Source organism: Rhinopithecus roxellana, chromosome 19 (assembly GCF_007565055.1).
Source record: "Rhinopithecus roxellana isolate Shanxi Qingling chromosome 19, ASM756505v1, whole genome shotgun sequence".
Lineage (NCBI taxonomy): Eukaryota > Metazoa > Chordata > Mammalia > Primates > Cercopithecidae > Rhinopithecus > Rhinopithecus roxellana.
In genome coordinates, this window is record NC_044567.1 from 77233774 (window position 1) to 77259709 (window position 25936).

General features: G+C 47.7%; 1 protein-coding gene and 1 pseudogene across 2 annotated transcripts; both read right to left on the minus strand.

The window, feature by feature from the left end:
* Positions 1 to 6044: 6044 nt before the first annotated feature.
* On the minus strand, positions 6045 to 7270 carry LOC104675457 (annotated as a pseudogene).
* An 11440-nt stretch (positions 7271 to 18710) lies between these two features.
* LOC104675501 (somatotropin-like) lies at positions 18711 to 20404 on the minus strand. 2 transcript variants are annotated; one of them, XM_030923215.1, is made up of 5 exons: positions 20299 to 20404; positions 19877 to 20037; positions 19532 to 19651; positions 19274 to 19438; positions 18711 to 19016 (listed from the first exon to the last, which is right to left on the minus strand). In XM_030923215.1, exons 1-5 carry the CDS (start codon positions 20306 to 20308, stop codon positions 18819 to 18821), a joined length of 654 nt encoding a protein of 217 aa, XP_030779075.1. In that variant the 5' UTR covers positions 20309 to 20404; the 3' UTR covers positions 18711 to 18818. The 2 variants fall into 2 exon arrangements, with proteins under 2 accessions (XP_030779075.1, XP_030779074.1); XM_030923214.1 differs by having other exon boundaries at positions 19274 to 19651.
* Between the last annotated feature and the right edge of the window lie 5532 nt (positions 20405 to 25936).

Genomic DNA, 25936 nt, shown 5'->3' on the forward strand with positions numbered 1-25936 from the left:
TTACAGATTAAGTGTAAAAATAACCCTTTGGTTTCATCACATGCGAGGCTGTGGGGATACAACGGTGAACAAAACATTGTCCCTGGTTTTCACAAATTTATTAGGAAAGCTATTTAGACAAACAAGTAGGAGATTACATTTGTGCATGAACTCCTATGACTGGGAAGATAGATTGTTAAGAGAAAGCATAACTCAGATCAAGGAAGGCTTCCTGGAGGGACATGAAATATCTTGACTTTGCAAATTAGCATCATCCCCAAAGATGATGACCTTTTCAACCTGGATGTTTCCACTAGGTGGAGCTACTGCTCTCTCATCCTGTGAGTCTAAGATAAATCATGCTTTCCCAGAATTGAGCATTTGGGGAAGTAAGTTAAGAAGCAGGTTTCAGAGACAGGAGTATAGAGCCGCCCCATTCGGGGATCCACAGCCATTTCAGTGTCAGGATCAGCCGCATCAGGGCTGTAGTTATCCTGTATCTGCAAACGCTGCCTCATGGCCTCAGTGCCTTGAAGCACAGCGAATCCAAAAAGGAAGGGAAAAATGAGCCAGACGTGGTGGTGTGCACCTGTAATCCCAGCTACTGGGGAGGCTGAGGCAGGAGAATCGCTTGAACCCGGGGCGCGGAGTTTGCAGTGAGTGGAGATCGCGCCATTGCAGTTCAGCCTGGGCTACCGAGCTAGAACCCCATCTTGAAGAAAATTAAAGCAAAAACAAACAAACAAACACAAAGCAAAACAAACAAAACCAAAAAGGGAGGGAAGAAGGGGTCCATTTGGACTTTCTAGTTCCAGCAGGGAGAGCCTGGAGGCTTAGCCGGCTGCTGCCTTTGCTTCTCATTGCCACAGGGTGTCAGTGTTGACAGATGGTCCCACACAGTACCATCAAACCAAGTGGGTCTGCAGATCCGGGTTCCCAGCTGCTGTGCATCTCTGAGGAGGATGATCTGCTTCTTCGGGGCCTGGTCCAGCTGCGGGTGTCCTCTTGCTTGGGTTTCCAGGCATCCAGTTCCTTCCCGAAGGATCATCTACACCACCAGGGGTCAGGCGCCCCTTCTCATTGACACTCTTTTTTTTTTTTTTTTTTTTTGGAGACCGAGTCTCGCTCTGTCTCCCAGGCTGGAGTGCAGTGGTGCGATCTCGGCTCACTGAAACTTCCACCTCCCGGCTTCAAGCAATTTTGCTGCCTCAGCCTCTGAGGTAGCTGGGATTACAGGTGTGCGCCATCATGCCCGGCTAATTTTTGTGTTACTGGTAGAGACAGGGTTTCATCATGTTGGCCTTGTTCTCAAACTCCTGACTTCAGATGATCTGCCCACTTCCCAAAGTGCTGGGATTTCAGGCTGAGCCACCACGCCTGGCTTCACTGATTCTTAAAGCAGGAAGGGTCTCGTATCTCTCTTCCAGTATAATAGAGCTTCTGAGGGTAGCTGCCTTCATTGTGTATAGAAGGAGGCCCCAACCCCTAAATGGTTTTGATCATATTCTTTCTGAACATTTTAACAATCAGCTCAGGCTTAAGTTACAGCTACCTTGATTATCTCCAGAGGAAGAGTGGCCTTTAATGCTCCAAAAGTTTATCGTCTTTATTATTATTTTTGAGACAGAATCTTGCTCAGCCACCCAGCTGGAGTGCAGTGGCATGATCAGCTCAGTGCAACTCTGCCTCCCGGGCTGGAGCGATTCTTGTACCTCAGTAGCTGGGAATACAGGTGTGCACCACCACACCTGGCTAATTTTTATATTTTTAGTAGATATGTGGTGCCACCATGTTGGTCAGGCTGGTCTCGAACTTCTGACCTCCTCCCGCCTCAGCCTCCCAAAATGCTGGGATTACAGGCGTGAACCACTGTGCCTGGCCTTTTATCCTCTCAAGGATGGTCAGGGTGACATTCTGGTGTCTTTCTCTCTAGACCCGAGAAAGCATAAGTTATATCTTTAGTGGGACTTCTTACCATAGGATTAATAATAGTATTTACCTTAGAGAATTATAGTTAGAAAGAAATGACATAATACTTTTAATAAACCAGCATGGTACTAGAGACATGTGTTCACATTTGTTGGTTTTTATTATTACACTGATAATTCTGGTAGTAATTAATCACATCATTATAATCACAGTAAACTCAAAGGGACAATCAGAAATCCATGGTAACCTTGAGGGCCATCAAAAGTCATAGACATCGTGCATAGCTTTCCGATTTTTCTAGTCTTTTTCTTGCTTCTTCCCCTACTTTCCCCCCCGTTTGGTCCCCTAAGATTTAGAACTACTAGTAGGGTGACCAGTCCTATTAGCTGAGTTTGCATTGAGCTGAGCAATTCTTCAAGGAACGTGGGACTTTCAGTGTTGACATTGAGAAAGTCTGCAAACCAGGACAAGTTGGTAACCCTAATCCCAGTGGTGCTCATCATGTGCCTCAGCACTCCAGGGCCTTCTGAATTGAAGAAGCAGCCAGGCAAAGTGTCAGCTTGTCTTGCCCTGGAAGCCCAGACCTGATAATTCAGAAGAAAAGGGAAGGGGTAAGTTCTGCTCTGAACTGTGTATAAAGGAACAAAACCCACCATGTGTATTTCGACAATGCTCATGAAAGAAATTCAGAAGTGGTCATTTTTAGGTTAGGGTAAATGACAGAGTCAGGAAAACATTATCCCAGGGCTCAAGAATGACTCGAGTTCTGCCTACTGAACTCTTCCTTGTGCCAGTCTCGCTAATCTTATCTTCAGGGAGAGTTTTCATTATAAAATACCATTAAGGGTCAGGCGTGGTGGCTCATGCCTGTAATCCCAGCACTTTGGGAGGCCAAGGCAGGTGAGTCTCCTGAGGCCAGGAGTTTGAGACCAGCCTGGCCAACATGGTGAAACCCTGTCTTTACTAAAAATATAAAACTTACTCCTGTGTGGTGGTGCACGCTTATAATCCCAGCTACTCAGGAGGCTGAGGCATGAGAATCATTTGAACCCAGGAGGTGGAGGTTGCAGTGAGCCGAGATCGCACCACCACACTTCAGCCTCTGTCTCAAAAACAAAAACAAAAACAAAAATAGACTATTAACATGTTTTAGTTGTGAAAAGATATAAAAATTTCCATCTTAACCATTTTCCCTATATAGTTCTGTCACGTCAAAGTACATTCACATTGTCATGCAACCATCACCACCAACCATCTTCAGAACCCTTTTCATCTTGCACAGTCTAAACCCTTTGCTCATTAAATAGCTCCCTATTCCCTTCCTCCCTGCAGCCACTGGCAGCCACCATCCTACTTTTTGTCTCTGAATTTGACTGCTCTGAGTACCTCATATGACTGGTTTCAGACAGTATTTGTCTTTTTGTGACTGGCTCAAGAGAAACACATTTTAGATGACTGATTGGAATTCGGAGCAGGTGGAACCACAACTGGCCCAGGCCTCTCATCTCCTTTTTCTCCTTTTTCCCTGTTCCACAAATACAACAGCTGTGGACACGTGGTCTCATCTCTGCGGTCCCTAACACAGTGGTTATCAACCTTGTTTACACATTAGAATCACCTGGGAAAGTTTTCAAACTACTCTTGCCTGGACCAGATTCCAGGCTAATTATGTCAGAATCTCAGAGATTGAGGGTTCACATATGCACCATTTAGAAAACACCCTAGGCATCTCAAATTTGCAGTGGAAATTGCTGTGCATGCCAAGTTGATGAGCTGAAAATGTGGAATAACAGTGGGTAAATCAAAAGAGTTTAAAGTAGATGGTCTTTAAGGTCTTTTTATATTCGAAAATGTGCAAAGTCATGTAGTATCTTTCTAATTCTCAACCAGCAGTAGTTGAGTGGATTCACCTACACCCGAGGGGATCTGGGCAGACAGTCTCTGGAGTGTGGCTCCCCCTGCAGTTCAGTTATATGTTACCACCACCCCACTTTAGAACCCTCTTAGTCACCCAGGTAGATGCTGGACATTGTCATTCCCCTGTCACATGCATTCAACAAATACTTACTAAGATGGCTCACCTTCCCTTTTAAAACACGGAAGCCAAGAGATAATGATAATTGTGCTCATTCCATTGACTTCTCAAGACCGTGAGATTTCTAAATAATTTTAAGGCCGAATGAAGGACATTGCAGGAATATTGATTCCAGCTCCATGCAAGAAATAGTTCTCTGCAATGAGAGTGGTTTAATAGAATGAGGAGCCTTGTGAAAGTGATTCCCTTGGTTCTAGTGCTACACACTTGTAATTGGAATATTGACTGTAATGAATGCCGTAGGATAAGATTCTCAAAGTAGAAGAAACTAGACTGACTTATGAGGCCCTTCTAACTCCAAAATGCCATAATTTTAAAGCCAGATAGTAGAAGAACAATGTAAGATGCAGGAATGGCTTCTGAGCTGAGAAGTGAAGCAGCTCCAGAGTTCTGATTATTTCAGCTTTCAACCACTTCCCAAAGAATGAGTTATTAACTGTAAAATAGCCAAAAATCAACACAAGTGGGTCTTGTTATCAAGAAAATTCATTATAGCACATAAGAATCAAAACTTCTGAGGAAGATTAATTAGGGAGTTGATTATTTACATTGCAAAATAATTCCTGACTTCATGAGATCATTTTTGGGTATTAGGGTTCCTGTGAGCATCTTAGTATCGATTTATAGGTCACCAGTCACTTAGCCAAAGTGCTTGGGAGAGTAAAATCTTAACCCTAAAGAGCTAATCACTGCTCTTTAGTGCTTATTTGGAAATAATAAACATCTGATATGTTTATATTTCCTTATTGTCATTAGAAAAACAATATAATTTCACAACAGGTGTTTAGACACGCCATCGGAAAACACAAAACATCCAAAAATTCAATGCAGAAATAACTACAATTTCTTGAGTACTACAATATGTCAAAAATATCATTGCGTTTAATCCTCACATAATCCTTGTAAAGCAATATTATTATCTCAGCTTGGTCAAGTAATTTATTCAGGAGCAACAAATCACGTAAAATCTAAATTTTTCTGATTCTTTCCCTTACACTAAGTTACCCCAATCAACATCACTTAGAACAAACTTGCTCACAAACAGCTTGGAGACCATGTGTGTTTGGGTTAATTTTTGCCCTTAAATATTTTCAATATGTGTTGCCAGTGTTTAAATGTTAGATTTCACGTAAAAGTCTGGATGTCCTGGCTGTCTCAAAGAATCAGAAGGTCTGGAAGCCCTGTCCCTGCAGTCGTGATGGTGACAGGCTGGGTGGGTCCTACCTCAGCAGGGGCTTGAGTTATGTAGATTGTGCTAGTTCCCACCGTTTGTGTTGCATTCCCTAAAGGAAAGTGAGTGTCATCAGGGATTTATCCCCTCCCATCCAGCCCTCATTGCTTATGTTGTTATCTATCTGACACCTGTTGGCACTGCATTTGCAACCCCAAATAAAATCTCTCTTCCACTTCCCTTGCCCAAATTCAGATTCCAAATGCTCTGGTTCTGTATGTCTGAAACTCATTTTTGCATTGTTCTCATTTCCCAAAGTAGTTGGGCTTAAGGAAAATTCATCTTCAAATTCTTCTGCACAGAAGTAGTTCTATGACATTGTTTCCTCTCCTGTTGGGGAGTTTTTGCCTCTGCACTTAATAGCCCGTCATGTTTTCATTTCTTCCTGCTCCTGGAGGGCCAGGTTTGGTGTTGCTGGTGATGGTGGAGGAGGAAGAAATGACTTCAAGTTATCTCTGGGATGACCAATGAGCTATGACCAGCAAGCTGGGACCACTGACCTGGTGGAGTGGCCTTAGTGAGTAATAGACAGCAGTGATGTGTCAGCTTTCTTCTGGTGCAGGAACAACCAAATCTCTTATATTTCAGTGGCTTCATTCCCAATAGACCCTACAGGCCCTACAGGTCATCTTCCCAAGCTGCCCCTTGCTCCATACCACCACCTTCCACTCTATAGTATTATAGAAAGACACCTAGTCAGACAAAATGATACAACTTAATTTTATTAGGTCAAGGCTGGTGGGCACTGGAGTGGCACCTTCCGGGGCTAGGAGAGGCACTGGGAAGGGTTGCAGGATGCCACGCGGGCACCTAGAAGCCACAGCTGTCGTCCACAGAGCGGCACTGCACCATGCTCAGGAATGTCTCAACCTTGTCCATGTTCCTCCTGAAGCAGTGGAGCAGCCCGTAGTTCTCGAGCAGTGCATCATTGTTGTGTGAGTTTTTGTCAAACTTGATGTAGGTCGCTTGAAGATCTGCCCAGTCCGGGGGCTGCCATCTTCCAGCCTCTGCAAAGCGAAGGAAGAGAAGGAGAGGTCAAGTGCTTGGGCACTGTTCCCTCCGTCTCTCATTCATTCATTTTCCTCTCTCCCCTTCAGGGTATAGAGAAAGGCCTGGAGGATTCACCAGGGAAATGAAGACTAAGGTGAGTTCTCTTGGGTCAGGGCCTGACTGCTAAAAAGAGGGCAGCAGTGTTTCTCTCTCCCACCCCTTGAAGCCAGTGGGGTTCCAGGGTTGGGGGACCCTGGCACCACTGTCACCCCCATCAGCGTTTGGATGCCTTCTTCTAGGTTTTCTAGGAGGTCATAGATGTTGCTGTCTGAGGTGCCATACACCAGCCTGTTGGCAAACACACTCTTGAGTAACTGCACCGGCTCCAGCCAAGACTGGAGGAGCAGCACGGAGATGAGGAGCAGCTCTAGGTTCTGCAGGGGAAGGACCGGCAGTGGCTGTGCTACCCGGGGGCTCTGACCACAGGTCTCCTGCATCCCTGCCTTGGGGAGAAGGCATCCACTCACGGATTTCTGCTGCCTTTCCTCCATGTTGGAGGGTGTCCGAATAGACTCTGAGGAGCAGAGGGAGGTCTGGGGGTTCTGCAGGAATGAATACTTCTGTTCCTTTGGGATATAGGCTTCTTCCTGGGAGAAGGAACCCCCCCACCCCGCCAACCAAGAAAGACCGGCGGTTTCTATGCTGGAGGCCAGCTCCCATTGTTACTTTTCTGGGAACCTCACTCAGCATATGCTCATCTGCCTGCGTTTTCGCTTCAGAAAAGAATCCTGAGCTCCTTAGTCTCCTCCCATTACTTCCCAGTGGGGGAAAGTCACCCCTTCTTGCCACCCATGTCGCGCCCCCTTTCCCCAAGAGCTTACAAACTTCTGGTAGGTGTCAAAGGCCAGCTGGTGCAGGTGATGGGCATGGAGCATAGCGTTGTCAAAAAGCCTGGATAAGGGAAGGGATTGGACGGCACTGGCCTCTTGAAGCCATGGCAGGCAGAGCAGGGCAAAAACCAGGATCTGGGAGGTCCAGGAGCCTGAGGAGAGACCGGAGGGCAACGGAGGGAGCCAAAGAGCAAGAGGCTAGCACTCTCCCTGCCCCCGGAATTTTTTTTTTTTCTCTCTCTCCATCCCTCCAGGAATCAGGAACATTGTGAGATTGGCCAAATATCTGGGCTTAGATGGCGATACTCACATTCAGAAGCCCCAAACCTGAGGGTTAGTGTCTCTGTGCCATCTACAGGGCGCTGCCTCTTCCTTCGGGACACATCGTGCAGAAATGGATTTTAGGGGCGCTTACCTGCAGCCATTGCAGCTAGGTGAGCTGTCCACAGGACCCTGAGTGGTTTGGGGAGTTGGGCCTTGGGATCCTGGAGCTGGTCTCTTGTGGGTCCTTTTTATACCCTGGCCCCTTATCTCTCGCTGCTTGACCCCACTTGTTTCTCTGTACGTCACTGACGTGCCTGTGCTAATGGATAATTTAGAAGTTCCTCCCACACATGCTGGGATCATGCCCCCTGGCTTGTCATCTTTCTCTTCCCACCGTCACCAGCATTGTGAGGGTTGTGCCCAGAGTGTCAGACAGAGATACCACCCAACTTGTCCACTCTTTAAGGGTCAGGTGGGTGCCCTCTGGCAGCACGCCATGGTGGCCATCCTGAACGTGGGGAAGGATGTCAGGAGAGCCAGTCCTCGGGACCCTTACCGACCCCATCCCACTCTCTATCCTATCCCTTTCCTCCTCCCCACATGTTTCCCCTCCACCCTAGCAGAGAGAATGTATGTTTTGGGAAAAGGAGCCAAACATAGCCAATAGATTGTGGGGGTTCTGGGCACGATTCAGTCTTGAATTTCACTTTTGCTGACTCCCCTTGGGCCCGCCTGAGGCAGCTGCATGCAGTGCTAATACTGACCACTAGAGGGAACCAACCCCCCACTTTGCTCTCCCCTTTCCCTGAGCCTTGGGGCGGGGCGCTCCCCCAGGTCCCTGGGGACGAAGAAGCCAGACTCAAGGTATTGCCCCAGCTCCTTGGACCTGCAGCAGAGATACAAACCAAGAAACAGAAATCCCGGGGACAGACACAGACCACAAGCGCTTCCTCCCCTAGCCCTGAAACCATCAGAGAATCTCAAAGTTAGAAGAGCTCTTGGAGGTTTGAGTGTCTTTCCCAGCTTTGGAACTCAGAACACATCAGGCCGAAAGATGCCCTGTCCAGCCGTGGAAGCCCCTCCTCTTTTTTCTCCTCCTCCTTTCCAGAGCTGTATAGAGCTTATCCAGTTGCCAAGGGCCTGCCTGTGCATTCTCACATCTGACCTGCCGCTTGTCTTGTGAAGGAGGTGTTATTATCACCCCATTTCACAGGTCAAGACACTGAGGCTGAGAGAGACTGACTGCATGAGCTACCTCAGCCAGGGCAGCAGATCTCCACAACCTTGCTCTTCCCACATTGTGTCACTCAAAGTTCTTTCTCCAGGCCGGGCACGGTGGCTCATGCCTGTAATCCCAGCACTTTGGGAAGCTGAGGTGTGCGGATCAGCTGAGGTCAGGAGTTCAAGGCCAGACTAGCCAACATGGCAAAACTCCCTCTCTACTAAAAATACAAAAGTAGCTGGGCGTGGTGGCACAAGCCTTTAATCCCAGTTACTCGGGACGGTGAGGTGGTAGAATCGCTTGAATCCAGGAGGCAGAGGTTGCAGTGAGCCAAGATCGGGCCACTGCACTCCAGCTTTGGGGACAGAAGGAGACTCCCTCTCAAAAAAAAAAAAAAAAAAAAAAAAAAAGTCCTTTTTCCAGGGCAGGTAACGTGCTACTAACTGAGACATAGTTATTTTAGTTTCTTTCTTTTCTTTTCTTTCCTTTTCTTTTCTTTTCTTTTCTTTTCTTTCTTTCTCTCTCTCTCTCTCTCTCTTTCTCTCTCTCTCCCTTTCTTTCCTTCTTTCTTTCTTTCTTTCTTTCTTTCTTTCTTTTTTTTTTTTTGATGGAGTCTCATTCTGTCATCCAGGCTGGCGTGCAGTGGCATGATCTTGCCCCACTGCAACCTCCACCTCCTGGGTTCAAGTAATTCTCTCACCTCAGCCTCCCTAGTATCTAGAATCACAGGCACCCGCCACTATGCCGGGCTAAGTTTTGTACTTTATTAGTAGAGACAGGGTTTCACCATGTAGTCCAGGCTGGTCTCAAACTCTTGACTTTAGGTGATCCACCCTCCCTGGCCTCCCAAAATACTGAGATTACTGGCGTGAGCCACCGCTCCCAACCCAGTTATTTCAGCTTCTAAATCCCTCTGAGTGCAGAGATCCTGCCCCCAACACAAGGGGCCCTTTGCCTCATTTTGTCTTTCCATAAGGGACAGATTGTTCTTTCTCAGTTCTCAGGTGAGAATGGCCCAGTGGCATGGGGTGCCTTGTGGAAACCTCACAGCAGGACAAGACGAAGGCAGAGAAGGCCCGGACTGAGCCTCCTGTCTCCTGGATCCCAGGGTTGGGGCTGCTTCACTGCCATCTGGAGGTCATAAACATCAGATGCCCCCAGAGATGAGAGCAGGAAAGAACATCCTCACCTGCACTGACATCTTCCACCCCTGAGTTTAAGAGCATCTAGCACTCGATGCTGTAGAAACACCAGCAAGCAAACAAGCAATCGGTTCTAGAAGTGGTTGGCTGTGGTGACATTGCTGTCATTGTTCAAGGTAACCTTTGCTGCTCTGCTGCAAGGCTGAGGATGGAAACCCCTCAGGGGTTTGGGATTCTTACCCAAGCATGAAAAAAAGAAAGATTCTACTAGGTTGGGAAGAATGAGAGTCAGAAGTGGGCCTGGTAGGCTGGGGTGGGTGATCCTCGACTTTCAGACCTTCCTAACTCAGTCTTCTCTGCTTGGACAGGACTGGATGAAGGAATCAGCTCTGCCCTCTTTGTCATTATTACCATTGCCCTTGGAGTGGGTGGCATCACCATAGCACTGTATCTGAGCTATCGGTCCTGCAAAGTGGACAGGAGGAAATTACTCTATAGACAGAAAGAGGAGGACAGAGAGTAGGAAAGCCAGTTTGCTGTTGAGGAAGACAAAAGTACAACTCATATAATTGACAGCTATTTGATTGAATGAGACTTCTGCTACTGTGGTTTCCCAGGGAGGGAAGAAGGGATAGAGGAGAAAGGAAGAAACAGAATGGCAGGCTGCTTTACCCTTTGTGTTCTTCTGTCTGTAAAACGGTGTTTCAGGCCCCCATGTCCCATGTGTCCGATATGTCCACAAGCTCACCTTTCTCTCTCTCTTTCTCTTTTTTTTTGAGATGGAGTCTTGTTTTTATCGCCTAGGCCGGAGTGCAATGATGCGATCTCAGCTCACTGCAACTTCAGCCTCCCGAGTTCAGGCTATTCTCCTGCCTCAGCCTCCCCAGGAGCTGGGATTACAGGTGCACACCAACACAGCAGGCTAATTTTTGTGTTTTTAGTAGAGACGGGGTTTCACCATGTTGGCCAGGCTGGTATCAAACTCCTGACATCAAGTGATCCGCCCACCTCGGCCTCCCGAAGTTCTGGGATTACAGGTGTGAGCCACTGCGCCCAGCCACTTTTCTGTTTAGAGCCCACTCTAGTCATTAGGAATCTCAGTCTCAATGTTTGATTTGTAAGAAGACCTCTTGTGCCTTGCCAGTTGCATCATCAGTCCACTCTTAGATCACAAAAAAAAAAAAAAAAAAAAAAAGAATCTGTCCTTTCCTCATGCTTCCCACTGCCCTTTTCTCTTAAACATCATACTAAATTCAGGCACATCTTAGAAATGCAACTCATATTTCATGGTTTTCTGATTTCTACCTGGGAACTCAATTTGTAGTCCAGGGACAGGACTTTGAAGGGAGTAAGTATCAAATACGGGGCTAGGAGTCAGAGCTCTGTTCCCATCTCCACTTTCCCTTGCTCCCCTGACCTGGGTTTCTGGAGTGCCAGCTCCCAGAGCTGAGCTTGTTGACATCACTAAGGATCAGTGGCAAGCTTCAACTCAGTAACCATCTGTTGTGGGTCTTGGGGGAGTATACAGATGGTAAGAAATTCCACTTCGGGCCAGGCAAGCATCCTATCTAGCCCAGTGTTCTGTCTGTGAAGTAGAAGGTAGAGTTCTTCGATGGAATTGGCCTCATAGGTTAAGCACTCCAAACATCTCTGAATTCCTTTTCACAGAGTGATCAACTGTGAGTTCGCATTTGCCAGTTTTCTTTTTTTTTTTACCCATATGGGTGTCTAGGTTACAGTTCCAGTGTTTACTCTCCCTTTTCATCTGTCTGCATATTTTCATCTGTCTGCAAACAATTTCCCTGAAGCTTCGAGAGGAATCCTCTTGTGAAAATGTTCATATGATTTTATGATTCATCTTCCTTCCCTGTCCTTGGGAAAGAGTATGTTCACCCTCGGAGAAGGCATGAGGAATCATAAAACCAGATCTTTTCTTCCAAATCAGTTAAGAAATGTTCACTGGAATGTTGCTATGGTAAAAATAAAAGTGATTTTATGATATTCAAATGCATTTCCATTACCTTCTGAAAGTTCTTATTATGTCAAATGGTTACATTTTGTAACCTTTTTTTTTTTTTAAGATGGAGTCTTGCTCTGTTACCCAGGCTGTTGTGCAGTGGCGCGATTTCGGCTCACTTCAACCTCCACCTCCCTGTTTCAAGCAATTCTCTGCCTCAGCCTCCCAAGTAGCTGGGATTACAGGTGCCCACCACCATGCCCAGCTGATTTTTTGTGTTTTTAGTAGAGACAGAGTTTCACCATCTTGCCCAGGCTGGTCTTGAAGTCCTGACCTCGTGATCCACCCACCTTGGTTTCCAAAAGTGCTGGGAATACAGGTGTGAGCCACCGCTCCCGGCTGCATTTTATAACTTTAAGTACAATTTCTAAGGAAAAAATACTGTGTTGATAGCATAAACAACCAGCCCAGGTTAGGTGGTGCGTTAGCTCAGGGCAGCAGCCTATTTCACCTGCTTTCAAAACTGAAATTCAGGCCGGGGGCGGTGGCCCAAACCTGTAACCCCAGCTCTTTGCGAGTCTGAGGCAGGCGAATCACTTGAGCCCCAGGGTTTGCGAATAGCCAGGGCAACTTGGTGAAACCCCATTTCTACAAAAAGTACAAAACTAGCCACGTATAGTGGCACGTGCCTGTATTCCCAGCTACTCCAGAGTCTCAGGTGGGAGGATCACTTGAGTGCGGGAGGTGGAGGGTCACAGCGAGTTGAGATCATGCACTGCATTCCAGCCTGGGCAACAGAGCCAGACCCTGTCCCAAAAACAAAACAAAGGAAACAAAAATACTAAACTTCAGATTTCCAGAAAGAGGTGTGTAGCCTTCCAAATTGCAGATACTAGCTAGAAAAAACCGTGGCATCAGACATCAGAGGGAAAACATTTTCCCATTCTTCCCAGACCTCCTCTGAGTCTGGTGATACAGATTAAGTATAAAAATAACCCTTTGGTTTCACCACATACAAAGCCGTGGGGATACAGTGGTGAACAAAACAGTGTCCCTGGTTTCTACAAGTTTATTAGGAAAGCTAGACAAACAAGCAGATTACATCTGTGCATGAACTCCTATGACTGGGAAAGCAGATTGTTAAGAGAAAGCATAATTCAGATCAAGGAGGGCTTCCTGGAGGGACATGAAATATCTTGACTTTGCAAAATAGCATCATCCCCGAACATGACCTTTTCAACCTGGATGTTTCCACTAGGTGGAGCTACTGCTCTCTCATCCTGTGAGTCTAAGATAAATCATGCTTTCCCAGAATTGAGCATTTGGGGAAGTAAGTTAAGAAGCAGGTTTCAGAGACAGGAGTATAGAGACGCCCCATTCGGGGATCCACAGCCATTTCAGTGTCAGGATCAGCCGCATCAGGGCTGTAGTTATCCTGTATCTGCAAACGCTGCCTCATGGCCTCAGTGCCTTGAAGCACAGCAAATCCAAAAAGGAAGGGAAAAATGAGCCAGGCGTGGTGGTGTGCACCTGTAATCCCAGCTACTGGGGAGGCTGAGGCAGGAGAATCGCTTGAACACGGGGATCGGAAGTTGCAGTGAACCGAGATGGTGGCATTGCACTCCAGCCTGGGCAACAGAGCGAGACCTCCATCTTGAAGAAAATAAAAACAAAAACAAACTAACACAAAACAAAACAAACAAAACAAACCAAAAAGGGAGGAAGAAGGGGGCCACTTGAACTTTCTAGTTCCAGCAGGGAGAGCCTGGAGGCTTAGCCGGCTGCTGCCTTTGCTTCTCACTGCCACAGGGTGTCAGTGTTGACAGATGGTCCCACACAGTACCATCAAACCAAGTGGGTCTGCAGATCCGCGTTCCCAGCTGCTGTGGATCTCTGAGGGAGGATGATCTCCTTCTTCGGGGCCTGGTCCAGCTGTGGGTGTCCTCTTGCTTGGGTTTCCAGGGTTCCAGTTCTTAGAGCTCAGTAGTTTGGAAGAGCTGTCCCGCAACGGTCTTCAGAGTAGGCTGGGTTACTTGGAACCCTTGTAGACTTGGAAACTCTGTTTGCTTTCCTTCCCAAAGGATCCACATCACCAGCGGTCAGGCAGCCCCTTCTCACTGATTCTTTCTTTTTTTTTTTTTTTGGAGATGGAGTCTCGCTTTGCCTCCCAGGCTGGAGTTCAGTGGCGTGATCTCGGATCACTGCAACTTCTGCCTCCTGGCTTCAGGCAATTTTCCTGTACCAGCCTCTGGAGTACCTGGGATTACAGGTGTGTGCCACCATGTCCCACTAATTTTTGTGTTATTAGTAGAGACAGGGCTTCATCATGTTGGCCAGGCTGATATCAAACTCCTGACCTCAGGTGATCTGCCCACCTCTCAAAGTGCTGGGATTTCAGGCTGAGCCACCACGCCCGGCTTCACTGATTCTTAAAGCAGGAAGGGTCTCACATCTTTCTTCCAGTATAATAGAGCTTCTGAGGGTAGCTGCCTTCATTGTCTACAGGAGGAGGCCCCACCCCCTAAATGGTTTTGATCATATTGTTTCTGAACATTAAAGCAACGGGCTCACGCTTAAATTGCAGCTACCTTGATTATCTCCAGAGGAAGAGTGGCCTTTAATACTCCAAAAGTTTATCGTCTTTATTATTATTTTTGAGACAGAATCTTGCTCAGCCACCCAGCTGGAGTGCAGTGGCATGATCAGCTCAGTGCAACTCTGCCTCCCGGGCTGGAGCGATTCTCATGCCTCAGTAGCTGGGAATACAGGTGTGCACCACCACACCTGGCTAATTTTTATATTTTTAGTAGAGATGGGGTGCCACCATGTTGACCAGACTAGTCTCCAACTTCTGACACCCTCCTGCCTCAGCCTCCCAAAGTGCTGAGATTACAGGCGTGAACCACCGTGCCTGGCTATTTATCCTCTCAAGGATGGTCAGGGTGACATTTTGGTGTCTTTCTTTGTAGACCTGAGAAAGCGTAAGTTATATCTTTAGTGGGACTTCTTACCATTGGGTTAATAATAATGTTTACCTTAGAGAATTATAGTTAGAAAGAAATGACATAATACTTTTAATAAACCAGCATGGTACTAGAGACATGTGTTCACATTTGTTGGTTTTTATGATTACACTGATAATTCTGGTAGTAATTAAGCACATCATTATAATCACATAAAGTCAAAGCAAGAATCAGAAATCCATGGTAACCTTGAGGGCCATCAAAAGTCATAGACGCCGTGCACAACTTTCCGATTTTTCTAGTCTTTTTCTTGCTCCTTCCCCTACTTTCCCCCGAGTTTGGTCCCTTAAGATTTAGGACTACTAGTAGGGTGACTAGTCCTATTAGCTGAGTTTGCATTGAGCTGAGGGATTCTTCAAGGAATGTGGGACTTTCAGTGTTGACATTGAGAAAGTCTCCTGAAAATGAGGACAAGTTGGTAACCCTAATCCCAGCGGTGCTCATCATGTGTCTCAGCACTCCAGGGTCTTCTGAATTAAAGAAGCAGCCAGGCAAAGTGTCAGGTTGTCTTGGCCTAGAAGCCCAGACCTTGTAATTCAGAAGAAAAGGGAAGGGGTCAGTTCTGCTCTCAACTGTGTATAAAGGGACAAAACCCACCATGTGTATTTCGACAATGCTCATAGAAGAAATTCAGAAGTGGTCCTTTTAGGTTAGAGTAAATTAAAAAAAATGACAGAGTCAGGAAAACATTATCCCAGGGGTCAAGGATGACTCGACCTCTGCCTACTGAACTCTTCCTTGTGCCAGTCTCACTAGTCTTATCTTTAGGAAGAGTTTTCATTATAAAATACCATTAAGGGTCAGGCACGGTGGCTCATGCCTATAATCCTAGCACTTTGGGAGGCCAAGGCGGGTGGATCCCCTGAGGCCAGGAGTTTGAGACCAGCCTGACCAACATGGTGAAATCCTGTCTTTACAAAAAACACAAAAATTAACCGTGTGTGGTGGTGCACGCTATAATACCAGCTACTCAGGAGGCTGAGGCACGAGAGCCATTTGAACCCGGGAGGTGGAGGTTGCAGTGAGCTGAGATCGCACCACCGCACTCCAGCCTCTGTTTCAAAAACAAAAACCAAAATAGACTTTTAACATATTTAGTTGTGAGAATATATAAGCATTTTACCAACATACGTGTACATCTTAACCGTTGTACGTGTACAGTTCTGTCACATGAAGTACATTCACATTGTCATGCAACCATCACCACCATCCGTCTTCAGAACCCTTTTCATCTTGCACAGCCAAAACCCTTTGCTCATTAAATAGCTCCCTATTCCCTCCCTCCCCACAGCCTCTGGCAGCCACCATCCTACTTTTTGTCTCTATGAATTTGACTGCTCTGAGTACCTCATATGACTGGTATCAGACAGTATTTGTCTTTTTATGACTGGTTCCTGAGAAACACTTTTGAGATGACTGGTTGGGATTAGGAGCAGGTGGCACCACAACTGGCCCAGGCCTCTCATCTCCTTTTTCTCCTTTTTCCCTGTTAAACCAATACACCTGTGGACACGAGGCTCTCATCTCTGCAGTCCCTAACACAGTGGTTATCAACCTTGTTTACACATTAGAATCACCTGGGAAAGTTTTCAAACTACTCTTGCCTGGACCAGATTCCAGGCTAATTATATCAGAATCTCAGGGAGTGAGGGCTTACATATGCATCGTTTAGAAAACACCCTAGACATCTCAAATTTGCAGCGGAAATTGCTGTCCACACCAAGTTGATGAGCTGAAAAGTAGAATAACTGTGGGTAAATCAAAAAGAGTTTAAAGTAGATGGTCTTTAAAGTCTTTTTATATTCGAAAATGTGCAAAGTCATGTAGTATCTTTCTACTTCTCAACCAGCAGCGTTTGAGTGCATTCTCCTATACCTGAGGGGAGCTGGGTGGACACTCTCTGGAGTGTGGCTCCCCCTGCAGTTCAGTTGTATGTTAGGACCACCCCACTTTAGAACCCTCTTAGTCACCCATGCAGGCGCTGGACATTGTCATTCCCCTGTCACGTGCATTCAACAAATACTTACTAAGATGGCTCACCTTTCCTTTTAAAACACGCAAGCCAAGAGATAATTAAAATTGTGCTCATTCCATCGACTTCTAAAGACCGTGAGATTTCTAAATAATTTTAAGGCCGAATGAAGGACACTGCAGGAATATTGATTCCAGCTTCGTGCAAGAAATAGTTTTCTGCAATGAGAGTGGTTTAATAGAATGAGGAGCCCTGTGAAAAAGTGATTCCCTTGGTCCTAGTGCTACACACTCGTAATTGGAATACTGACTATAATGGATGCCGGAGGATAAGATTCCCAAAGTAGAAGAAACTAGACTGACTTATGAGGCCCTTCTAGCTCCAAAATGCCATAATTTTAAAGCCAGATAGTAGAAGAACGATGTAAGATGCAGGAATGGCTTCTGAACTGAGAAGTGAAGCAGCTCTAGAGTTCTGATTATTTCAGCTTTCAGCCACTCCCCAAGGACTGAGTTATTAACTGCAAAATAGCCAAAAATGAACACAAATGGGTCTCATTATCAAGAAAATTCATTATAGCACATAAGAATCAGAACTTCTAAAGAAGATTAATTAGGGGGTTGATTATTTGCATTGCAGAATAATTCCTGACTTCATGAAATCATTTCTGGATACTAGAATTCCTGTGAGCATCTTAGTATCGATTTATAGATCCCCAATCACTAAGCCAAAGTGCTTGGGAGAGTAAACTCTTAACTCTAAACAACCAACCACCGCTCTTTAGTGCTTCTCAGCACTAAACATCTCAAATGTTTATTATTTCCTAATTGTCAAGGAAAACAGTATAATTTCACAACAGATATTTAGACACTCCATCAGAAAACACAAAACCTCCAAAAATTCAATGCATAAATAACTACAATTTCTTGAGTACTATAATATATCAAAAATGTCATTGTGTTTAATCCTCTCACAATCCTAGTAAAGCAATATATTATTATCTCAGCTTGGTCAAGTAATTTATTCAGGAGCACTAAATTATGTAAAAACCAAATTTTTCTGATTCTTTCCCTTACACCAAGTTCCCCAATCAGCATCTCTTAGAATAAACTTGCTCACAAACAGCTTGGAGACCATGTGCGTTTGGGTTAATTTTTGCCCTTAATATATTTTCAATATGTGTTGCCAGTGTTTAAATGTTAGATTTCACGTAAAGGTCTGAATGTCCTGGCTGTCTCAAAGAATCAGAAGGTCTGGAAGCCCTGTCCCTGCAGTCCTGATGGTGACAGGCTGGCTGGGTCCTACCACAGCAGGGCTTGAGTTCTGCAGATTGTGCTGGTTCCCACCCCTCTGTGTTGCATCCACCAAAGGAAAGCGAGTGTCATCTGGGATTTATCCCATTCCATCCAGCCCTCATTGCTTAAGTTGTTATCTTCCTGGCACCTGTTGGCACTGCAACTGCAACCCCAAATAAAATCTCTCTTCCACTTCCCTCGCCCTAATTCTGATTCCAAATGCTCTGGTTCTGTATGTCTGAAACTCATTTTTGCATTGTTCTCATTTCCCAAGAGTAGTTGGGCTTAAGGAAAATTCATCTTAAAGTTGTTCTGCACACAAGTAATTCTATGACATTGTTTCCTCACCTGTTGGGAAGCTTTTGCCTCTGTACTTAATAGCCCATCTTGTTTTCATTTCTTCTCACTCCTGGGGAGCCAGGTTTGGTGTGGCTGGTAATGGTGGGGGAGGAAGAAACACTTTCAAGTCATCTCTGGGATGACCAATGAGCTATGACCAGTAAGCTGGGATCACTGACCTGGTGGAATGGCCTCAGTGAGTAACAGACTGCAGTGATGTGTCAGCTTTCTTATGGCACAGGAACAACCAAATCTCTTATATTTCAGTGGCCTGGTTCCCAATAGACCCTGCAGGCCCTACAGGTCATCTTCCCAAGCTGGCCCTTGATTCACATCACCACCTTCCACCCCATAATATTATAGAAGGACACCTAGTCAGACAAAATGATACAACTTAATTTTATTAGGACAAGGCTGGTGGGCACTGGAGTGGCACCATCCGGGGCCAGGAGAGGCACTCGGGAGGGGTCACAGGATGCCATGTGGGCACCTAGAAGCCACAGCTGCCCTCCACAGAGCGGCACTGCACCATGCGCAGGAATGTCTCGACCATGTCCATGTCCTTCCGGAAGCAGTGGAGCAGCCCATAGTTCTTGAGCAGTGAATCATCGTTGTGCGAGTCTGTGTCAAACTTGCTGTAGGTCTGCTTGAAGATCTGCCCAGTCCGGGGGCTGCCATCTTCCAGCCTCTGCAAAGTGAAGGAAGAGAAGGAGAGGCTGAGCGCTTGGTCACAGTTCCCTCCCTCCCTCTCTCATTCATTCATTTTCCTCCCTCCCCTTCAGGGTGTAGAGAAAGACCTGGAGGATTCACCAGGGGAAATGAAGACTAAGGTGAGTTCTCTTGGGTCAGGGCCTGCCTGCTAAAAAGAGGGCAGCAGCATTTCTCTCCCTCAGCCCTCGAAGCCAGTGAGGTTCCAGGATTGGGGACCCCTGGCGCCACCCTCACCCGCATCAACGTTTGGATGCCTTCCTCTAGGTTCTTTAGGAGGTCATAGACATCGCTTTCCGAGGTGCCATACACCAGGTTGTTGGCAAACACACTCCCGAGTAAATGCACGGGCTCCAGCCATGACTGGATGAGCAACAGGGAGATGCGGAGCAGCTCTAGGTTCTGCAGGGGAAGGACACACAGTGGCTGTGCTGTACAGAGGCTCTGACCATGGGCCTCCCACATCCCTGCCTGGGGGAGAAGGCATCCACTCACGGATTTCTGCTGCGTTTCCTCCCTGTTGGCGGGTGTGGGAATAGACTCTGAGAAGCAGAAGGAGGCCTGGGGGTTCTCCATGATCGAATGCTTCTTTTCCTTTGGGATATAGGTTTCTTCCTAGGAGAAGGACCCCCCCCACCAAGAGGGACTGCTGGTCTCTATGCTGGAGACCAGCTCCCATTGTTACTTCTCTGGGAACCTCGCTCATCGTATGCTCATCTGCTGGCGTTTTCGCTTCAGAAAACAACCCTGAGTTCCTTAGTCTCCTCCCATGACTTCCCAGTAGGGGAAAGTCACCCCTTCCTGCCACCCCTGACACGCACCCATTCCCCAAGAGCTTACAAACTCCTGGTAGGTGTCAAAGGCCAGTTGGTGCAGGCGATGGGCTTGGATCATAGCGTGGTCAAAAAGCCTGGATAAGGGTACGCTTGGGACCCTACCAGCCTCTTGAAGCCAAGGCAGGCAGAGGAGGGCAAAAGCCAGGAGCAGGGATGTCCGGGAGCCTGGGGAGAAACCAGAGGGCAACAGAGGGAGCCAGAGAGCAAGAGGCCAGTGCTCTCCCTGCCCCAGGGGCTGTTTGTTTTTCTCTCTCCATCCCTCCAGGGACCAGGAACATTCTGATATTGGTTAAATATCTGGGCTTAGATGGCGGTACTCACATTCAGAAGCCCCAAACCTGAGGGTTAGTGCCCCCGTCCCATCTAGGGGGCGCCGCCTCTCTGCTCGGGACACGTCGTGTGAAAAGGGATTTTAGGGGTGCTTACCTGCAGCCATTGCAGCTAGGTGCGCTGTCCACAGGACTCTGAGTGGTTCCGGCAGTCGGACTTTGGGATCCTGGAGGTGGTCTCCTGTGGGTCCTTTTTATACCCTGGCCCCTTATCTATCGCTGCTTGACCCCACCTGTTTCTCTGTAAGTTTATGCATGGGGCCACTGACGCAGCTGTGCTAATGGCTAATTTAGAAGCTCCTCCCACACATGCTGGGATCATGCCCCCTGGCTTGTCATCTTTCCCTTCCCACTATCACCAGCATTGTGAGGGCTGTGCCCAGAGTGTCAGCCAGCGATACCACCCAACCTGTCCACTCTTTAAGGGTCAGGTGGGTGCCCTCTGGCAGCACGCCATGGTGGCCATCCTGAACGTGGGGAAGGATGTCAGGATAGCCAGTCTTTGAGACCCCTACCGAGCCCATCCCACTCTCTATCCTATCTCTTTCCTCCTCCTCGCATGTTTTCCCTCCACCAAGCAGAGAGAATGTGTGTTTTGAGAAAAGGCGCCAAGCACAGCCAATAGATTGCAGGGGTTCTGGGCACGATTCAGTCTTTTTTTTGAGACGGAGTCTTGCTCTGTCGCCCAGGCTGGAGTAGTGCAGTGGCCAGATCTCAGCTCACTGCAAGCTCCGCCTCCCGGGTTCACGCCATTCTCCTGCCTCAGCCTCCGGAGTAGCTGGGACTACAGGCGCCCGCCACCTCGCCCGGCTAGTTTTTTGTATTTTTTAGTAGAGACGGGGTTTTACCATGTTAGCCAGGATGGTCTCGATCTCCTGACCTCGTGATCCGCCCGTCTCGGCCTCCCAAAGTGCTGGGATTACAGGCTTGAGCCACCGCGCCCGGCCTTGAATTCCACTTTTGCTGACTCCTCCTGGGCCCGCCCGAGGCAGCTGGATGCAGTGCTAATACTGACCACTAGAGGGAACCAACCACACACTTTGCTCTCCCCTTTCCCTGAGCCTTGGGGGTGGGGGTGGGGGGGGGGGGCGCTCCTCCAGGTCCCTGGGGAGGACGAATCCAGACTCGAGGTATTACCCCAGCTCCTTGGACCTGCAGCAGGGATACAAACCAAGAAACAGAAATCCTGGGGACAGACATGGACCACAAGCGCTTCGTCCTATGCCCTGAAACCATCAGAGAATCTGAAAGTTGTAAGAGCTCTTGAAGGTTTGAGTCTTTTCCCCAGCTTTGGAACTCAGAACACATCACGCCGAAAGATGCCCTGGATAAAAAAAAAAAAAAAAAAAGTCCTTTCTCCAGAGCAGGTAGTGTGGTGCTACTCAGTTATTTAGTCATTTTAGTTTCTTTATTTTATTTTATTTTTTTTGAGATGGAGTCTCATTCTGTCACCCAGGCTGGAGTGCAGTGGCGTGATCTTGCCTCACTGCAACCTCCACCCTTGGGTTGAAATGATTCTCCCTCCTCAGCCTCCCTAGTAGCTGGGATTACAGCTCCCGCCACTATGCCGGGCTGTTTTGTACTTTTTTAGTAGAGACGGGGTTTCAGTATGTTGGCCAGGCTGGTCTCGAACTCTTGATTTTAGGTGATCCACCCTCCCTGGCCTACCAAAATACTGAGATCACTGGCGCAAGCCACCGCTCCCAACCCAGTTATTTCAGCTTGTAAATCCCTCTGAGTGCAGGGATCCTGCCTGCAACACAAGGGGATCTTTGCCTCATTTTGTCTTTCCATAAGGGGCAGCTTGTTCTTTCTCTATTCCCAGGTGAGAATGGCCCAGTGGCATGGGGTGCCTTGTAGAAACCTCACAGGAGGATAAGATGAAGGCAGAATATGCCAGGACTGAGCCGCCTGTCTCCTGGTGCCCAGGGTTGGGGCTATTTCAATACCATCTGGAGGTCACAAGCATCAGATGCCCCCAGAGATGAGAGCAGGAAAGAACATCCTCACCTGCACTGAAATCATCCCCCGCTGAGTTTAAGAGCATCTAGCACTTGATGCTATAGAAACAGAAGCAAAGAAACAAGGAAACGTTTCTAGAAGTGGTTGGCTGTGGTGTTGGCAACCAACATTGAAAACCCACAGCCCTGTGGCCCAGGATGTGAATGTTGGGGCCCTGCCATCTCCTCCCTTTCAGAGCAGAAGACAGAGCTCCTTTTTCTGCCGTTCATTCCCGAAGCATTACCCGACCAGCATCCCAGACTCATCATCTGCTGGGAGGGCACTGGGCTATGGGCTGTTCTCCAGGGGGGGCTGCGGGAGTATCCAAGAGGGGTGTCATCAATGGTACCAGCTCTGAGAAAGCTGGGGCCAAGGGAGGGTGGAGACACCACTTTCCCCTGCTCCTTCCAGCACCAGCAAAGAGGAGGAGCCAGGTGGGAATGGAGGAGGGTCCCTGAGCTCCAGGTAGCTTCTGCCTCCCCCACCATCCTTCCTCCAATGTCAACTGGGACAGACGGCACCCCATGACAGGGCCTTTTAGCCAGTGCTGGGGACTTAGATGTGGATTTTCGGCCATGGAAGAAGTCTCCAGTCTCCCTTAGGAATGAGCCCTAGCAGGGGCCCTAACTGGGGACCACTGCATAACTCCGCAGATAGGCACAGGGGTGGTGAGGCTCCCTAGACAGGTTACTGCCAGGAACACCTGGGACCAGCCAGGGCAAGGAGTGTCTCCTCTCGCCTCTCCACTTCTTTGACCCCAGAGTTACGGTGACTCAGAGGACTCCAGGAAACCCTGGGGAAACAACTTTACAAAGGGTTACCATGGCAACTATGAACCAGAGGAAAGAACTGAGGCCCACAGGTGTGGGTAGAAGTCAGTGATCCTTTTCTCTAGTCCAGATCTTCCCAGGGCCTTGAGCAATGGAGACCACATCCATCATTCATTGCTAGTAAAAAATCAACTTTGAATTAGACTTGAGATTTTCCTGACAGTACTGGGAAGTGGCCCACTGTTGGGGCATCACTTGGGGCCAGATCCCTGGCTCCTGCAGGCTGAGAGACTACCCAACAAGAGCCTCTGCATGGCCAGTGGGGAGAGACTGGGCTTCGCATCTCTGGTTTCAGCCTCAAAAGGCTCAGGATAGGCCAGACGCAGTGCCTCACACCTGTAATCCCTCCACTTTGGGAGGCCGAGGTGGGTGGATTATGAGGTCAGCAGTTCAAGACCATCCTGGCCAAGATGGTGAAATCCCGACTCTACTAAACATACAAAAATTAGCCGGGCATGGTGGCAGGCGCCTGCAATCCCAGCTACTCAGGAGGCTGAGGCAGGGAATTGCTTGAACCCGCAACATGGAGGTTGCAGTGAGCTGAGATCACACCACTGCACTCCAGCCTTGGTGACAGAGTGAGACTCTGTATCAAAAACAAAACAAAACAAAACAAGACAAAAAGCTTAGGATAATCTCACAATCATTTTGGTTCTTTTAAAGAACCTCCCTTTATAATTTAGGATTAATGAATTTCTCTGTGTGTTTGGAAGCCCTTCCTATGTTCAACCTTGACTAACTCTAGGGTTCTGTGTGCCTGCTGTGGAAAGTCGCAGATCTGCTGTTGATCCTAAAGTGGTGTCTTTCAGGCTTTGAGATCTCCTGTTAGGTTCAAGACTGTGGGGTTGAGGACAATCACATTTTTCGAAGCCATACTCACCGGGTCTTAGGGATGGCCTCTGAGGGACTGGTGGGTGCTCCTTCCACTCCCACTTTGGTGATTTGCGGCGCACACTTCCCACCTGCAGCTCTGTTCTTTCTTCCTTGAGATCAGAGGCTGGTTATCGTACTGGGACATACTCTACCTTCTTTTGGCTTCTAATGTCCTTTCTCTGAGTTTGGTACCGAGTCAATTACTCAGCTCATTGGATTAAGGTCTTCAGGGAATATTATGTGGGGATTCCCAAGGGTTCTCCTAGGGGAGGTGAGGAAGATTATCAATACTTCTGCGTGTTCACCATGTGCTTGGCACTCTACTGAACCATAGGGATGTGAGTGAGGATACTGAGGCTCAAAGAGATCAGGTGGCTTGCCTGGAGCTCTCCCAGTTCCTAAGTGATGCCTATCCAAGGCCCTCAGGCTTTCCTTCCATGCCAAGATCTTTAGAAACCTCATCTGGTAAAGATGGTGGCACTACTAGGCATAGACAGAGCTTGCCTCGGTGCAAAGCTAGCAGGACAGGGGTCAAGTCCCTGCACAGAAGATGTTCCATGAAGATGGGGGGAATTGAACACAAGGAATTCAGCAGCAGAATGAGGTGTCCATAGGCATTAAGGAAAGTGGTAGAAAACAACCACCCAGCGTAGCTCGGTTTAGTGAACCGAGGCACATCATGCTGCATATTTGTATTGCACGTTTCAGTGTGCATCGTGTTTCACTTCCTGTATCTCGTTGGACCCTTAAGCTTGCCACATGATATGGCCGGGGGGTTCAGGCACGGGGGAGGGGAGTGGTTCAGGCACAGAGAAAGGGCCTCGGAAGGCTTGGGGAGGAGAGGGGCAGGCACTGTTGTGTGTTGATGGGGTATTGTTTGCACTGGTTGATGATCTCTGAACAACCAAGAAGTGCATAACGATCTACCTAACCGGACGTGCTAAGTAATTTCACTTTGGGGATGATTCTCCAGGGAGACAATCCATTGATAGAGAAGTGAAAAGCATCGAGATGTGTCTAGTAGTTGTAGGAAGTCTGGGGTGCTTTCCTGACAGGGTGTTCTCAGCTGGAAATAGCCTCTCCTTCCTTTGACCTGTCCTGTGGCTATTGGTAGACATTTTGTTCCTCTTACCAGACTGTAAGCTCTTTGAGGCTGGAGATTTCTTTTCTTTCTTTCTTTTTTTTTTTTTTTTTTGAGACAGAGTCTTGCTCTGTTACCCAGACTGGAGTGCAGTGGCACGATCTCAGCTCACTGCAAGCTCCACTCACCCCGGGTTCATGCCATTCTCCTGCCTTAGCCTCCCGAGTAGGTGGGACTATAGGCTGTCTGCCAGCACGCCCGGTTAATATTTTGTATTTTTAGAGGTGTGTTTTCACCGTGTTAGCCTGGATGGTCTTGAACTCCTGACCCTGTGATCCACCCGCCTCGGCATTCCAAAATACTGGGATTACAGGCGTGAGTCACTGTGCCCGGCCTGAGGCTGAATTTCTGCCTTTCGTCTATTCATTCTTTCACTCATTCTTCTATTCGTGCATTCACCGATTCCACAAGTAGTTGTTGCCTATAACATTTGCCAGAGATTGTACCAGGCAGATGGGCATATCTAGATAAACAAAACACATGGTCCTTTCTCTTTTGGAGCTGACAATCTACTGGCGGCAGACATAATAGCAAACAAGTAAATATATAACAGTAAAATAGAAATTTTGAATTCAAAACATTCCCATGAGGTAAATAGGTAAGATATGGAGGGAGAGAATAAGCCAGAAGGTGATGGGACGAGGCAGCTGCCCCAGGCCCAGGAATTCAACAAGCGTCTACTGAGTGGATCCAGCGCATGAGAGGACAGTGCTAAGCAAAGAAGTCAAATGTCCACCCAGCTGGGCGTGGCCAGGTCGCCCATGCTGTGTCTGGATGTCCTCCTGCTGGTATAATTATTTTAAAATGACAGGACAGGGAAGGGCGCCATGGCTCATGCCTGTAATCCCAGCAATTTGGGAGGCCAAGTTGGGCGGATCACCTGAGGTCAG

Excerpts from the sequence above, each read along its gene's own strand:
- LOC104675501 (XM_030923214.1), bottom strand. Across the intron at positions 19,652-19,876 it reads TTGACACCTACCAGGAGTTT|GAAGAAACCTATATCCCAAA; the intron begins GTAAGCTCTTGG and ends TCCTTCTCCTAG. Across the intron at positions 19,017-19,273 it reads GCATCCAAACGTTGATGCGG|AGGCTGGAAGATGGCAGCCC; the intron begins GTGAGGGTGGCG and ends TTCACTTTGCAG.